At 42.8% G+C, this 16,178-nt stretch overlaps 1 protein-coding gene across 2 annotated transcripts in view; it reads right to left on the minus strand.

Moving 5' to 3' along the window:
* The window catches only part of LOC139350784 (butyrophilin subfamily 2 member A1-like), a 32,703-nt gene extending 17,446 nt beyond the window's left edge, over nucleotides 1-15,257 (minus strand). The window contains exons 1-3 of one of the 2 annotated variants that reach the window (XM_070992387.1): nucleotides 14,998-15,257; nucleotides 10,913-11,239; nucleotides 1,866-1,898 (exon numbers count right to left, since the gene is read on the minus strand). In XM_070992387.1, coding sequence (XP_070848488.1) covers nucleotides 1,866-1,898; nucleotides 10,913-11,239; nucleotides 14,998-15,067 — 430 coding nt within the window. In that variant the 5' untranslated portion in view covers nucleotides 15,068-15,257. The remainder of the gene's footprint in view (nucleotides 1-1,865; nucleotides 1,899-10,912; nucleotides 11,240-14,997) is intronic. The other variant, XM_070992395.1, reaches the window with a different exon arrangement.
* Between the last annotated feature and the right edge of the window lie 921 nt (nucleotides 15,258-16,178).

Raw genomic sequence — 16,178 nt, forward strand, 5'->3', positions numbered from 1 at the left:
ATAGAGGAGCATTTTGTTATACTGGTGCTTATTTTGATGGAGCCTGTGAGAAAGAGAAAGTTTTCCCCCGCGTGGGAACATTAAAATAAGTACATAAGTACACTTTCAGTAACATTATTAAATGTGTTTTGTGTTTGTTATGCAATGTACTTTATTTTTTACTGTCTCTTCTTTTAATCCAACGTGAATTGTTTGTTGTGTGCTAAAGAATTAGGGTACATCAACAACACCTCATCCATTCTGAGGCATTCTTGTGCTTTGCATCAAAATAATGAGGGGAATGTGGCATATTTTGTTTCTGAGTAAAATGAATGAAGTCTTTAAGTTGCACAATCAAATTAACTGCCCTCTTCATGTTCACAAGCACGTCCACTGCCCCTTACCTTGTTAAAACACTGCAACAGTTTGAAAGCAATTGTTCCCCTGCCATTATAAGTTATTCAAACGTTGACAAAATTATTTACTGATAAACATTTGACAAGTGATATTAGATTCCATTGTATTGTCATGTTACATACCCATAATACAATAAACAATCTAAAAACAATCTAAATTTTATTTATATGAATGAATACATGAACGAAAATGCATTTATGAAGATGAATTGATTTATTTTACTTGGCAGTCATTCCCATGGCAGCACTGTTGCAGGACAGTCTCGAGTTCATTGCAAATTGATAAAATTACAATTACCTATAATTTATAGGTTCCGCTCCGAAGCGTCGGCATGGTATGACCCATCACCCCCTATAATATATCTGGCTGTTTAACAGTCTTTGACCAGCAGGGGGGTTTGTGTGCACATGAAGCCTCGAGAAATGAACCTTTTTGTGAACCATTTGCCTGGAAGGCTTCAAGGCTTCAAGAAGCTTCATCTCGCCATCACTAGTTTTCATGTGTGCAAACAGGCATGAATTGGTTATCTGGCAACAACCCATAATAATAATAATAATAATAATAATAATAATAATAATGAGCAGAGTTAAATGTTACTTGTCCACCAAACAGCCACACTTGCTGTTGTGTCTCATGTTGTATCTTTTAGAGTTCATTGGTTTTGGCTTAATTTTGTTTTCCCTGCTTATTTTAGTTATGAAGGTAAATTAGTGTCAACTGGTTTCTTTGATTTAATTCTAGATTATCCACAGTGTATTTGTTTTGTTCAAGGAAACATTTTAAATGCAGTTTAGTTCAAAGAGAAATTAAATGAGTCCATAAATGTGTTGTGACTGAATTCATGTGAAACAATGTTGATAGTTTTAATTATGCTGGAAAAAAAACACGTTCATGTAAAATCAAGAGTACAAATTAATTTTCATTATTGTACTCAGCTCTGTTAAGTCAGAAGACATTGTTTACTTTAAAACTTATTAATTTACGAGGAAATGCAAATCAAATCAACTCAGCTTTCATGTAATAAAAGAGAGCTGTAAAAAAAATGGCTGATTGGATTGTTAAGTTTGTTGTCAAGTTGTTAAGCTTTTTTTTTTTTTTTTTGCCTTGAAATAAGAAGAGTGTACCTTAAAAATAACTTTCTAACATTAGAGTCTCAGGAAAAGACTCGAAGCTGATTTTAAAATGTGCAGTAAAACTTTTGATTTGATGATTTGTGTTGATGGTCTCTGTGAGAGTGAAATACACGTTTCAGAGACAAAACAAAGTATTTTTCATACTTAAACCTCAAAATCAAACCACACAGACCTGAAACATCCTGATAAATGTCTTCAGTTTAAGAAGTGATGAGTAGTTTCTGTTCCTCAGTGACTCACACACATTTAAAGTGTTTTTCAATGAGTTCAGGCCTGTGGAGCCAAACTCAACACACACTAGGTATAGAGAGTGACGTCATCAGAATCAGGACTCACCTGGGATGTTTCTTCTGTCTTTTAAGATAGGACCTAAAAGGCAAAACAAGACAAATGTTAGAGTGAAACATCAACAGACATGTAACACTGTGAAAAAAGAAAAGTCTGTTTCATGTTTACTGAACAAATTCAGACTGCTGAAGTTTAACTGTGCAGGTGACATTAATGGACAAAGTGTTGAAATATCAGGCACGTCTGACACAGAGGAAATCTCTGCACATGTTTATTCTGACTGCTTGACAAAAGTCCATGTGGGACTCTTAAACCAGTCACACCAGTCAATGAGAGGACATCTTGAACTGTTTAATGGAAGCACTCACCAACAACAAGCTCGATGAGGAACGTCTGTCTCTGAAGACGTGGAAAAGCACAGGTGTAGTTTCCACTGTCAGCCACCTTGGTGTTCCTGATGATGATGGAGGCGTTGCCGAGCTTCAGCTCATTCTCAAAATGTGAGACGCGACCTTTGAACTGCTCATCCTGACCTGAACGTCCGTTATTGTAATGATCTCCTGCATCATACATGAAGACCTCCTTCTGACCGTCCTTCTTCCAGTCAAAGAGCTCTCCTTCGATGTTCTTCTTGGTGCTGAGGGAACACGGTAACATCACATCCCTGCCTTCTTCCACCACCACTGGAGGATAAAAACATGCAGAAAAGACACTTAAAGAGTTTTAGCTGTTAGTTAATTGTGTGGTTTTATTGGATTTACAGAGACAGACAGCGACGGAGACAGAAAGACATAAATGGACAGACTGAACGTTCATGTCAGTATTCACCAGCTGCTTTGACAATAATGTCTCTGAATTGTCCTGTTGACCCTTTGAATATGAAATATGAGACACACAGATGGAAGAAAAGACTTTCTCTGCTTCTGTTGTTATTCATTTTCTTGTCATCTGTCCATCTGCACAGTGGACGTGGAAACAAACTAAAGAAACGATGCTTTTGTCACAGGAGGTGTTTGATTTTCTTTGTCCAAGGTAATAAAATAATACTGCATTGGTTTGGAGTCACTCAGTCACGTGACATGGAAGCTATTTAAAAAAAGACGATTTTTCCATAAAAATATTAAAATAAAATAAAATAAAATAAAATAAAATAAAATACACCATGATGAGATGTGTCTGATTTGTCCAAATGTAGAAATAATATCTGATGTGGACTTTGAGGCATTAAATCACGTGATATGAAAGATATTAAAAAAAAAATAAAATCATTCAATCAATCAATCAATCAATCAATCAATCAATCAATCAATCAAAATAAATAAACTGCGACTCGGAGTGAAAATCCGTCAAAAATCACCTTCAAGGGTGAAACTGCGCAGGTGTGCAGAACATCCGCAAACACCCAAAAACTGCGCAGGTTTGCGTTACGACGTGATGAATCAGCAGGATGCTGCTGATGACTGACTGCACCTGAGCTGAGGAGGGAGGTGTTCAAATATCGATCTGATATTAGGCGACATGATCAATATGACCGTATTCATCAATGTGGCTACATGCTAATGCTAACAGGTGCGGCTGTTACCTTCCACTGATGAACTTCGTCTTACTGTTTCCGGGCTGCACGTTCGCTCATTATTCACACATCCAGACGTAAAACAGCTCAGCGAACATCAGTCAGGAGTTTTCTTACCGTTTCCGTCCGCAGACGTTGTTTCAGAGCACGTGAGGAGACACAGACTCACGACAGGAAGAAGCTTCATGGCTGCTGCCGTCCGAACACGAAGCATCACTTCAGCATCTGGGACGAGACATTAAGGACTTCAGCCTCCGAGAGCCGCTCGACTCAAACACTTTGGACTCCTCGGCGTCCGCGAGAGGCAGCGACAGCAGCACTTCCGCTTCGACCCTTCACAGTAAAAGCACACTTTATACTAATATTACTGCGGGTGAAATCAGATAAAACTGAACTGTTGTCTAAATACCATCCACTCCTCTTCAGCAGTGCTTCATCTTCACATTTGACTGTAAACAAAACTGAACGTCTGATAAAGTTTATCTGTCTGAAATATTACAGAATATTTACTGTGTGGATATTTTTCTGTGAGTTTAATTTACTTTTTATTCATTCATTTATTTACACATTAAATTAAATCTAAAGAGAAAAATGTTTTCATTAAAATCATAAAAATTAATCATCTCACAGGAACTCCGGATTAATCTGACCTTCATTTTTAGCAAAATTACCAGAAGCATCATTTGATGATTCACACTGCTCATTTCAGTCATATGTTTATTTATTTTCAACATTTTACCAACAATATGAACATGCGGAGCTAAATAATTCAATTTTGAAGCATTTCTACTTAAAAAATTACTTTCTGGACAGAACACATTTCTAACATTTTTGTTTCTTGTCCTCAGAGTGTCTTTTTGAAGGACAGCTGTTCCCAAACAGGTTTCTTCTTCACATCAAAAACAGTCTCAACACACACTTTGACATTTCTCCTGTTTTATTCAAACATCTGGACAGAAATGATGAAGCTCTGCCTCAAACTTCAACTTCATCATCAGCTTGCAACATGAACACATGAACTTTCAGACAGCACACAAATCAAATATCACAGTCAGCAACAGCATGCACTCAGTGTCCAGTTTATTAGGGCACACTGAGCTAAAGCTAACACAGTCTGACACAACAGTGCTGAAATAAATCCTCCCTTCATGGTTAAAATGTTCAGCTTGTGTTTAAACTGTTTAAAAGGTGTTGATTTGACTTATTATTATTATTATTATTTTGTCCAGTCCATTTACATCAGTGAGGCTGAGCTCAGGAACAGAAACACTCTGTATAATGTGACTCAGTTGAAAAGTGAACATTTTAACCTCCATGAAGGCAGGATTTCCTGCAGCAGCTTCAGCTTCAGCTGTACCTAATAAACTGGACACTGAGGGTAAAGTTCAGTGTGTAAGTTTACCTGACAGAATGAGCACCTGAAGAAATCAAAAGAAACAATACAGGCCTGTCTCAAATGACATCAATAACTCAAACATACAATAAAAACTAAAGCTTGTTTCAGCCGAGCAGAACTTCAGACTTCAGCTCAGAGGACTCTTTGTGTCTTAACGTCCATCTGAAGCTCAGAGACACCTTTAAGAAGCACGCAGTGTGGACGTATTTGGTGACTGGACAGTATTTTTACAGCATGTCTGCTCCTCATTCATCCATTCACACACTCACTGACACATTATGGACGTTTTCATCTCTGCTGAGCTGCAGAACAGCCTGAAATCCTCAGTCTGAGTCTCCTGACGGTTGAAGTCTTTTGATTTGTGACTGAGCGGTTTTGGTCCGACCAGCTTTGAACACGGATATAAAACTCAGTTTTATCTGAAGTTTAGTTTAACCAGGTCCCTTTTTAACTTGGTCCATTTTAAATCTTCTGTGTGTTAATTCTACTTTCTCTACTTGTTCTATTCTCCCATGTTGTGATCTCATTATTCATCTAGTTTTTCACAGTTCTTTGCATTTCTGTGGAGCTCTGTTTGATTCATCCAGACAGTACAGAGTAACGTCCTCAACAACAGTCCTGAGGACAGTTTTATTATGACTTGACGTCATGTGACCTGGAGTCAAACTAATCTGCATTGAGAGACTGAAAATTTGATGCATAAAATAATGAGAATATACAGATAATTAGGATCTAAACTAGAACCAAAGCTGCAGAACAGAGTGCAAGAAGTCGTCATTGACCTCAACAACATTAATAACAGAGTAAAACAGTTTTTTCTCTTCAAGCTGCAGAAGAGAGGAACTCGATCACATCACGTCTTCATTCAAATCTCACTGAACAGATCAATCAATCAACGATCAGATCAGTGATCGTTAAAGTCACCTGCTCTCTCCTGCTGTCACCTCGTTCTGTCTGATTAAATGAAACCACCTTAAAAACTCTGTGACACAACACAGAAATCACATTTACGTTGGACTATTCTACAAAATCCCACATTTATATTCAATGAGGATGTTTTGAATGTTAATAATTCAGAATAATTCAGAGAAAATTCACCATTTTTTGTGAATTATTCCAACAATATCTGTTCAGTGTAACTACAGTTTGGTTGATGATAGATGAGGTCAGATGTGGGAAAGATCAAATCAGTTATGGTTCATGTTCAGAAAACTTTCTCCTGTGTTTGGATGCTTTGTAAAGGTGCTGTTTGTTCAATCTGAACATGTTCATATTCTTATCATCTCGTCTGCCATTAAACCACCACAGAAGAAGAGCTCGAAACGATACGACATGATTAAAAGAGCTCCAGTCAAACTTTCTCTTCATCGATACAACAAAGATTTCCACCTCAGCAAAGCCAAAAACCTCTTTTTGGATATTCTGACATGTTTTTTTTCCCTCATATTTCTGGTGTTTCCACAAAGTTTTTCAATGTGTAAATTGAAAATCCTAAAAACAGACATGTGGAAACACTCAGAGGGTCAGCTGCTATCATGGTTCACATGGAGACAACGCTCGCTGTCAGTCCTCCTAGAAGACGTTCAGTGTTGCACTCTGTTCTGCACCAAAAGTGACAGAAACAGTTTTGTAAAGAATGAAAAGAGATCTTGACAGAGAAGTTCAGAACTCGATGACTTCATCTCCCTGATCCTAAACTTAACCTCAAACTAATTTCAACTTTAAGCTTCAAACCAGGTCTTAACCCTTAAATACCTGAAATATGTGAGCAGCAGCCAAATGTCCTCATTATCATGCAACATGATCTAAAACTCACACACACACACACACACACACACACACACACACACACACACACACACACACACACACACACACACACACACACACACACACACACACACACACACACACACACACACACACACACACACACACACACACACACACACACACACTCTCGTTTGGTTTGTGGACGTTCGCTGTCCTCAGTGACTGACGTCTCATAGAGGGACTCTCTCTGTCTGTGAACCTGCAGGAAGGACAACAAGTTACATTCAAGAAGATCCAAACTTATTGATCGTAAACTGTAAATACCAACACAGTGATTAATGCCTGAGAGGATTAAACATCGATCAAGACTGTAAACATGGGACATGAAGAATCTGTTGTGTTGTCTGCTCATTAAGAACACGCTGATACGTGACTTTAACTTACCTTCCTTAGACTTTTTATCTCCTCAAACGCCTGACGCAAAACACAGCCAGACCACCAACAACAACAACAGTGATGACAAATGTAATAAGAACAGCACCAACAACCCATCCAGCGGTGAACCCTGAAAGAGATTACAGGAAGTTAGTGTCGCTCTTAGACTGTCACTGCTCATCACAGCCCACAAACACCAACCAAAGGTGTGTCTGCTCCTGAAATCTGAACTTCTTCTCAGGTTCAAACAGCTCTGAGATGAATCTCAGCAGGATCACAGATGTGAGCTTTGATTTCATCAACACTTTCCTCTGTGAGGCTCCACAGCTCAGAGGCTGCTTCTGCTTCTGCTTCAGCAGTGAGGAAGGTGATGCTGCAGCATCGTCCTCTTTCTGAGACCTGCTGCTCATCAGGAGGACTCTGATTGGCTGATCACACCTGTCTGCAGGCGAGTCTGCACGCTGAGCCGAGGACGCCACGGACTCTGGATCACATCTTCACGTCCGGCTGAAGCTGAACGAGGCTGATGTGTCACTGAGCAGTGAAGGGACACTTCTGAAGTACTTTCCTGAGTATTTCCATTTCAGGCTGCTGTGTACTTCTACTTCAGCACATTTCAGAGGGAATCTTCAACGTCTTCCTCCAACACATTCAACACACTGTTGTTAAATGCTGCTTCAGCTCTTTGACTGAACTACACACTCTGAGCTCTTCTTCCTCCACTGAGCACTGCTGTGAAAAGTCACATTGAAGGTTCCTCTTCAGCTTCTGCTGCTTCAACAGTCTGAATGACTGAAGTCAGAAAATGATGATTAAAGTGAGAAACCTGCAGCCACAGCGTGAATGAGACCTGCGCCTCATGACAGAGAAACTCTTCATCTCTTCCAGTGATTACTGAAAGCATCAAATATGAATGTGTTCGTGTGGCAGCAGAAAGGTTTTCGTTGTGTCTTCACTGATGAACTTGAATGTTTTGTGTGACAGAAATCCACAGCAGAGTTCTTGTTGGTCGGCTCGTTGCTTCGTTTCCTGGAGAAGAACATTCAGTTCAGTGTGTTTCCACTCAGCTCTTCTGCTGTCAGGAAGCTGCACACACACTCACACACCTGACACGCTGTGTCCCGTGTGCTTTCAGCTTCTGTCATCGTGGCCTGTGATTGGCTGAATCGGCCCACATGCTGCAGCGAGCTGCACAGTCTCATTTCATACAAACCACGAGCCGAATGTGAGTGAAGGTGGAAGCGCTGAACGTTTGTGAACTCCTGCTTTGAGGCTCAGACAGACGAGATGATTCCTGCTCACATCCACAAATCACATCGTGGACACTTTCACTGCTTTCATCTCGTCTTCACGTCAAATCCAAATCTGATTTTCACTCAGTTCTGCTTCACAAACTCTGCTGCAGCCAACAAACAGGTGGACAAACACACACAAGGGTGGTGTTTTCATGCTGATCCTCAGGATCAGGCTGCAGCAGCCAGTGTGTGTGTGTGTGTGTGTGTGTGTGTGTGTGTGTGTGTGTGTGTGTGTGTGTGTGTGTGTGTGTGTGTGTGTGTGTGTGTGTGTGTGTGTGTGTGTGTGTGTGTGTCCTCATTCTTTCATTTTTCACTCAGTTTGAAGCTTTTTCAGCTTGTGCAGATGTTTATATCTGAATGTGCTTTATGTTCAGTCTGAAGACACACAAACATTTTTTAACACTAATAAAACATGAACAGTCAAAATTACTGAAATATTAAAGCACCAGAAAGAAGAATCTCACCTTTGTCTAGGGGAGGAGGGAGAAACACATATGTCTCAGCATAAATCTGATGGTGTATCTCCTCCTGTGTGACAACACAGCGGAAGTGGTCGGTCTTGTTCACAGTAGCTTTTAGGGTGGCGTCATAGCGGTCTCCTCTTTTAAAGACCTGTGGTTCATTAGCAGGAACAATGTTTCCAGCACTGTCCTGCCACTGTAGATGTGGTTTTGGAAAGGCACCTCGTACCAAACATTGCAGCAGCTCCCAGTCCTTTGTTTCATCAAGAGTAGTGATGGACGGCTCTGCAGCTGCACCTGTGAAGACAGTATAAATTGACAATAAGTGACACGTCACTAAGAAAGGACAATAATAGGAATATAAATGTAACATTGTGATGCTTTCTGTTCATCCCTTCCCATCTTGTATAAGAGGATTACAGCGTGTTTACAAAGAAGACAAGCACAATATAAGCTGAATTACACCTCCTTGCATAACATGATAGGACATCAATGTTTTTAACTTCTACCAAAGTTTGGTAGCTATTTACAAGCGCTAACACCATTTCTGACTCATATCAAGACAAAAGCACACATAGTGAAGCGATTTGGACAACCCTTAAATTATAACATAAAACTTGTGTTCTAAAATATCAAACATATGGTCCTCTAAAGTATGGACATTCTTTCTGTAATGAGGGTTTAATTATTTTTGGTGAGACCACACTGGCTGAATAGAAAATTGAACATAAAATCAGACTATTGGTCCCCAGGGAGAAATTTACAAGCTGCCCAGCAGCCTTTATCAGCTGCAACATTAAACTGATGAACACATTAATGCATCAATAATTATAATCCAATAATATAAATCATTACAAAAGGTGCAGTTCTGCAAGATGAATATTTTATGTTGATGCAAATAGTTTTGTACTTTCACTCAAGTAAAGTTTTGAATGCAGGACTTTTACTTGCAAGAGAGTATTTCTAATCTGTTGTATTGTTACTACAACTACTAGGATTAATAATAACTGTAAAAATAGTACTATTAATGATAACAATGGGGACTGCACGGTGGCGCAGCAGCAACAAGGTTACCGGCTCGATTCCCGGGTCAGGCCTTTATGTGTGAAGTTTGCATGTTCTTCCCGTGCATGCGTGGGTTTTCTCCGGGCACTCATGCTCATTAGGTTAATTGGTGACTGTAAAATTGCCCCTAGGTGTGAGTGTGAATGGTTGTGTGTTTGTGCCCTGCGATCGACTGGCGACCAGTCCAGGGTGTACCCCGCCTCTCGCCCATTGACGGCTGGGATAGGCTCCAGCACCCCCCGCAACCCCGAAAGGGATACGCGGTATAGAAAATGCATGGATGGATGATAACAATGAGCTGAGGTGGCAATGTTGCTGCACAGAGCAAAGTCTGTAACTCGTCCGAACTCTGCTGGGCCAGAATGCACCGTTCACTTTGTACTACGAAATACTGGGGAAAATCCACATAAAATCCACCATGTTTTCATAGAGCAGGAGATCCAGAAAAATTATTGCAAGATCATTAACTACCTTTTCCTGGAATTATGAACATTAAACCCTAGACACTTGAAAAACATTAGAACATAATATGTCTTAAGGCTAATTTAAAAATACATAGTACAATTCCAATACTGTGATGTTTTGTGTTTATTGTCTCTCTACTTGTGAATCAGTTCATATACATTCTCACATAGAGGTAAAGTAAAGGTTAATTAATCACCCTACAGACTTAAAATGATACAGATTTCAAGTGATTATCAATGATTTCAGACCTGTGGAGCCAAACTCAACACACGAGGTATAGACAGTGGCGTCATTAGAATCAGGACTCACCTTTTTCGTCCTCTCTTCTGTCTTTTAAGATAGGACCTAAAAGGCAAAACAAGACAAATGTTAGAGTGAAACATCAACAGACATGTAACACTGTGAAAAAAGAAAAGTCTGTTTCATGTTTACTGAACAAATTCAGACTGCTGAAGTTTAACTGTGCAGGTGACATTAATGGATAAAGTGTTGAAATATCAGACACGTCTGACACAGAGGAAATCTCTGCACATGTTTATTGTGACTGCTTGACAAAAGTCCATGTGGGACTCTTAAACCAGTCACACCAGTCAATGAGAGGACATCTTGAACTGTTTAATGGAAGCACTCACCAACAACAAGCTCGATGAGGAACGTCTGACTCTGAGGCTGAAGATGTGGAAAAACACAGGTGTAGTTTCCACTGTCAGCCACCTTGGTGTTCCTGATGATGATGGAGGCGTTGCCGTTCTTCAGCTCATCTTGAAAATGTGAGACTCGAGGTTTGAACTGCTCATCCTGACCTGAACGTCCGTTATTGTAATGAACTCCTGGTTCATACATGAAGACCTCCCTCTGACCATCCTTCTTCCAGTCAAAGAGCTCTCCTATGATGTTCCTCTCGGTGCTGAGGGAACATGGTAAGAGAGCATCGCTCCCTTCTTTCACGACCACTCGTCCTGGAGGACAAAAATATGCACAGATCAGTGTGATCACATTCAAAGTCAGGTTAGAAAGAAAGTCAGATCACACACCTTCATGCCACCACAATGACTGAAACAGCAGCATGTGAGCAGTTCAGTGAGCAGATTTCTCTTTCATTATATTACTTTTGGTTATGTCTCATGCTTGAAGAGGTGGTCTGACGAGGCTGAAGAGGCTCTGAAGGACTGCTTCGAGACAACCGTGTTGTCAGTGACTCTCATGAGGAGGACATCGACAGTTTGACAGACAGCATCACAGACTACATAAACTTTTGTGTGGAGACCACTGTACCCACCAGGACTGTTCGGTGTCACTCAAACAACAAACCCTGGATTAATCCTGACATTAAGGCTCTTTTAAAGGAGAAGAAGAGGGCCTTCAAGTCAGGAAACAAAGAGGAGCTGAAAACTGTTCAGAGGGAGCTCAGAAGGAAAATCAGGGAGGGGAAGACAGACAGGGGAAGGACAGATACAGGAGGAGAATGGAGGAACAGCTGCAGGAGAACAACACCAGGGGAGTCTGGAGAGGCCTGAAAACCATTTCAGGCCACCAGAAGCCAAACTCCCAGGCAGCTGGGGATTCAGAGTGGGCAGATGAGCTGAACACCTACTTCTGCAGGTTTGAGGAAGCAGCCCTACTTTGTTCTGCCAGCAATCTACCCAAGTACCCCACTGACACTCCCCCCAGCCCCCCCCCCCCCCCAGTATTCAGTTCACCGCCACCAACGCCACCCCCCACTGTTCCTCAGCCCCCCATCCACTTCACAAGACACTCAGCTCCCCTGCTCCAACTTGTCCAAGGCTGCAGGACCAGACGGCCTCAGTCCCAGACTCCTCAGATCCTGCTCTGACCAGCTGAGCAGGACCATTGGACATCTGTTCAACCTGAGTCTGCTGAGTCTGAGGCTGGGAAGGGTGCCATGACTCTGGAAGACGTCCTGCGTGGTACCTGTGCCAAAGACCCCACATCCCAAGGACCCTAGCTGCTACAGGCCGGTGGCACTAACATCACACCTCATGAAGGCCCTGGAGCGGCTGGTCCTTACCCACCTGCGTCCCCTGGTGAGCTCGTCCATGGACCCGCCGCAGTTCGCGTACCAGCCTGGCATCGGAGTGGACGATGCCCTCATCTTCCTCCTCCATCGAGCCCTGTCTCACCTGGAGTCACCTGGGAGCTCTGTTCGGGTCCTTTTCTTGGACCTCAGCAGTGCTTTCAACACCATCAGGCCAGCCATCCTGAGGAACAAGCTGGAGCTTTCAGGAGTGGACCAACACCTCACATGCTGGATAGTGGATTACCTTTCCAACCGCCCACAGTATGTGAGGACACGGGACTGTGTGTCAGGGATTGTCCTCTTTAGTGTGGGTGCCCCCCAGCACCGTTCCTCTTCACCCTCTATACAGCTGACTTTTCCCACCTGTCACCCACCTGCCACCTGAGACCAGAGTGAGGATACACTGGTGTAGCCTATGCAGAAGTCTTTTATTATTTAAGCGGCGTGTCGTATGTGGCACACGTTTGAATCATGGCGGGAGCAGGTAAACGTCATCAGTAATTGACACCGCTTCGGACTGACACTGTGGAGCGAGGATTTTTCATTTGGGAATTTCGTCTCCTCTGTCCTCACATCTCTTCCTTGCATCCCTCTTTCATGTCCACGCTGGGCGGAGCTAAGACGCGAGGAGAGGAAGCGAGTGGAGGAGACGAGGAGACCAATGTACCGAATGAAAAGCACCCACTGATGTGTACACTGCACACCTTTCAAAGAAAGTCAATTAAGGCTGCACATGGCAGAGTAATTCTGCCTTTTCAACAGAAACGTATTTAATCATGTTTCTCAGATTATTGCAGAAATCAGGAAATATTCTGACTAAAATGCTAATTTAGCATGCTAAAGTCTAATTGATCATTAGTTGTCATTCGTTCCGCAGCTGTTTGGTCACAAACCAAAGTGCAGGACAAACCTGACGATGGTGTGAGATGAATATCAGAGGATCACCAAAGGGACCAGAATTCATCCTGAGAAGGACACGAATGTCTGGACTGAACTTCATGACAACACGTCCAATAGTTGCTCATATATGGCTGAATTTGACTTTATCTAACAAAGTCAGGCATCCATTTTTATATGACATGAAAGACGAACACAGCCTGGATGACTGAACACAGACGTGGCTGAAGGCAGGCTGAACTTCGCCCACAGTGACGCTGGAAGAACAGCTGGACTGAAGGTTTCTCAAAGAAAACACCTTCAGGAGCTTCTTCGTCCTTCAGTTATTGTAAATCAGAAAGTCTGTGTGTGAACAGATTCCTGGTATGTGAACTGATACTTGGCCAATAAATCTGATGCTGAGCACTTTTCTCTCTACATGACGTGGCTCCTCTATCCGACCTGAACACATTCCCATCGTGATTTTTACCTCCTGGACACACCTCCAGATAAACGCTAATGTTGGGACTGTGCACTAAGATGCTGGCCAGAATTTAAACTGTGCCATGTCAGCGTTGTGTTTTCAGTGTGTTAATGCAGCTGCTCTCCAGCAGTCATGAAGACAAACAGTTTGCTGGTATGATAGATCTTATCACATATCAATCAACGTCTCCTCACCCAGATTAGTGCCACACAAACAGGTTTTAAGACTTGGCTGAAAAAATGAGCGTGCGTGAGAGCGAGAGGAGGAAGGAATTAAAAACAGTCAAACTTCTCTGGTTTTTATTGATCAGCTTAATAAATAAAGTAAAAACATGACAAACATCTAATGCAGTCATTCCTCAGGGGCTTCAGCAGCGGGGGGGGGGGGGGGGGGGGGGGGGCTGCAGGCCAACACTGTGACAGAGGGCGAATTCAACTAATCTGAAAAAAGAAAGACCTCGTGTGTGTGTGTGAAGGAGGGAAACAAACACACACAAACCGATTTGATGCCGATCTTCATGTTTTCTCTCACTGTGATCAATAAACTACATGTGACACGCCTCCACCTGCCCGAGTCAGCTGTAACTGCTCCACCCGCCTCCTCCACCCAAACCCAAGCAGACAAACTGCAGCAACATTAAGAAATCCAGCCGGGACACGCTGACTGTGGAGGGATGAACTGACCACAGAAACACTGAAGCTAAAAGTTTATTGTGGCTGAGCGAGGAGTTCATCATTAACACGTTTACTTCAGAGAGATATTTCTGTTTCCGTGCAGTCGTGACTTCTGCTTCAGGCTTCAGGGGCGGAAACACAAAAGTTTCACTTCATCAGGAAGAAGAACGCAGAGTTCACAATCGATGCCACCATCAGTGACAGCAGAGCGCCACCCTCCCAAGAGCAAGATGGAGACGACGCCCACACACGCACAGACGCACGCACACGAGCACGCACGCACGCACGCACGCAGTAGCAATGACGTCACATCTGAAGTTATAAACCACCTCGATGTAAAAACACTGAGCGGATCCATCACACAGCTGAAACTGATCAGACGGTCGCTGTAATCAATTCAATCAATATCTTGATCTGTGCTGGTCTTCAGGGACAGCTGCAGGTGTTATCAACCCACTGAGGTACGCAGCAGCTCCGTTAACATCCTGTTTGCAGACCTCCGCCTGATTCTTCTTCACAGTAAAAGCTCACGCAGCAGCGGATGCTCTTCCTCTCTGATGAGCAGTGAGACTTTGACTGCTCTGAAGTCAGAGCCTGATTCTTCAGCCCTTCACATTAAACTCACTCACGCTTCAGTCTTCTTACCGTTTCCATCCGCAGACGTCATTCCGGACCAGGTGAGGAGGCAGAGGCACGCGAGGCTGAGACGCTCCATGGCTGTGGATGTCACCTGAGACCATCAGCGCGCTTATATCTGTGAGACGCAGCTTCAGGCACTGAAGTGTGATTGGCTCAACACCAACACTTTCGCTTTCCCAGCATCCGTTATCTGCAATAGGTGCAGCACTTCCGGCTCAAATTCTTCAGAATAAAAACGCACCGCCACGTGCTTACGATGACTCATCAGTTCTGCACAAAGCTGCTCACCTCGGTGCAGCACCCCGTGAAAGACAGAAACATGAGCCAATTAATTCATTTAGTCTCACATCATCACCATCTTTTAGACGGAAAGGTTTATTAATGAACTACACACAGGAAATACACACTACACAGAAGTTGTGAAGGAAGCAACGTAAAACGTGTGAATGAGGACCAACAGACTGGACACCCAGAAGAACAAATGGATGAAATCTCTCAGATTAAAGAGTGAAATAAGGCCTGCAGCACGTTCAGCAGATGAGTGGGATGCAGAGCCAAAAGAAATGATCTTTCCTGTAATTAATAAACTAGATATCACAAATACGCTGATGGAGAATCCTGATTTCTGATCTACCGTTTCACCCCACAGCCCTCAAAGTAAATATTGGACCCATTCTTCACAGGCCGCACGTTTTCCCAACTTCCTGACACTAAATGGGATTTTTTCAGACCAACAAATCAGGAGAAAATTAACTTTCAGAGCCGTTTCTGCCTCAGCAACACATTCTGGAGCGAGAATATGAAGCTAAAGACGAGCAGCAAAAGCAGGAGCAAACATTGAACTGGACTGTGTGTAACGTTGTGCTGTTTGACATGAACAAAGCAGTATTCCTTCAGTAATGTGTTGGTGTTAAAAGTCTGCTCTGTGGATGGAGGGAGAGGCGACCACGTCCACTAAGAGACAGGAAGTGGATCCCATCTCGCACCGCTGACACAGCAGCTTAATGGCTCGTCCTGTTGTGTCTGGAGCTCCTGGAGCTCTCGGGTGCTTTCAGGCATCTTGGATCCCACACAGGCAGTTCGGCTCGAGTCGCCTCTCAACAGGCAGCAGGATGAGAGCGTCTTCACGACGCACCCACTTTGGTCTGCAGGAGACGTCGCAAAGTTTGACTTTTCTAACCGATGGA

This window comes from Chaetodon trifascialis, chromosome 3 (genome assembly GCF_039877785.1).
Source record: "Chaetodon trifascialis isolate fChaTrf1 chromosome 3, fChaTrf1.hap1, whole genome shotgun sequence".
Taxonomy (NCBI): domain Eukaryota; kingdom Metazoa; phylum Chordata; class Actinopteri; order Chaetodontiformes; family Chaetodontidae; genus Chaetodon; species Chaetodon trifascialis.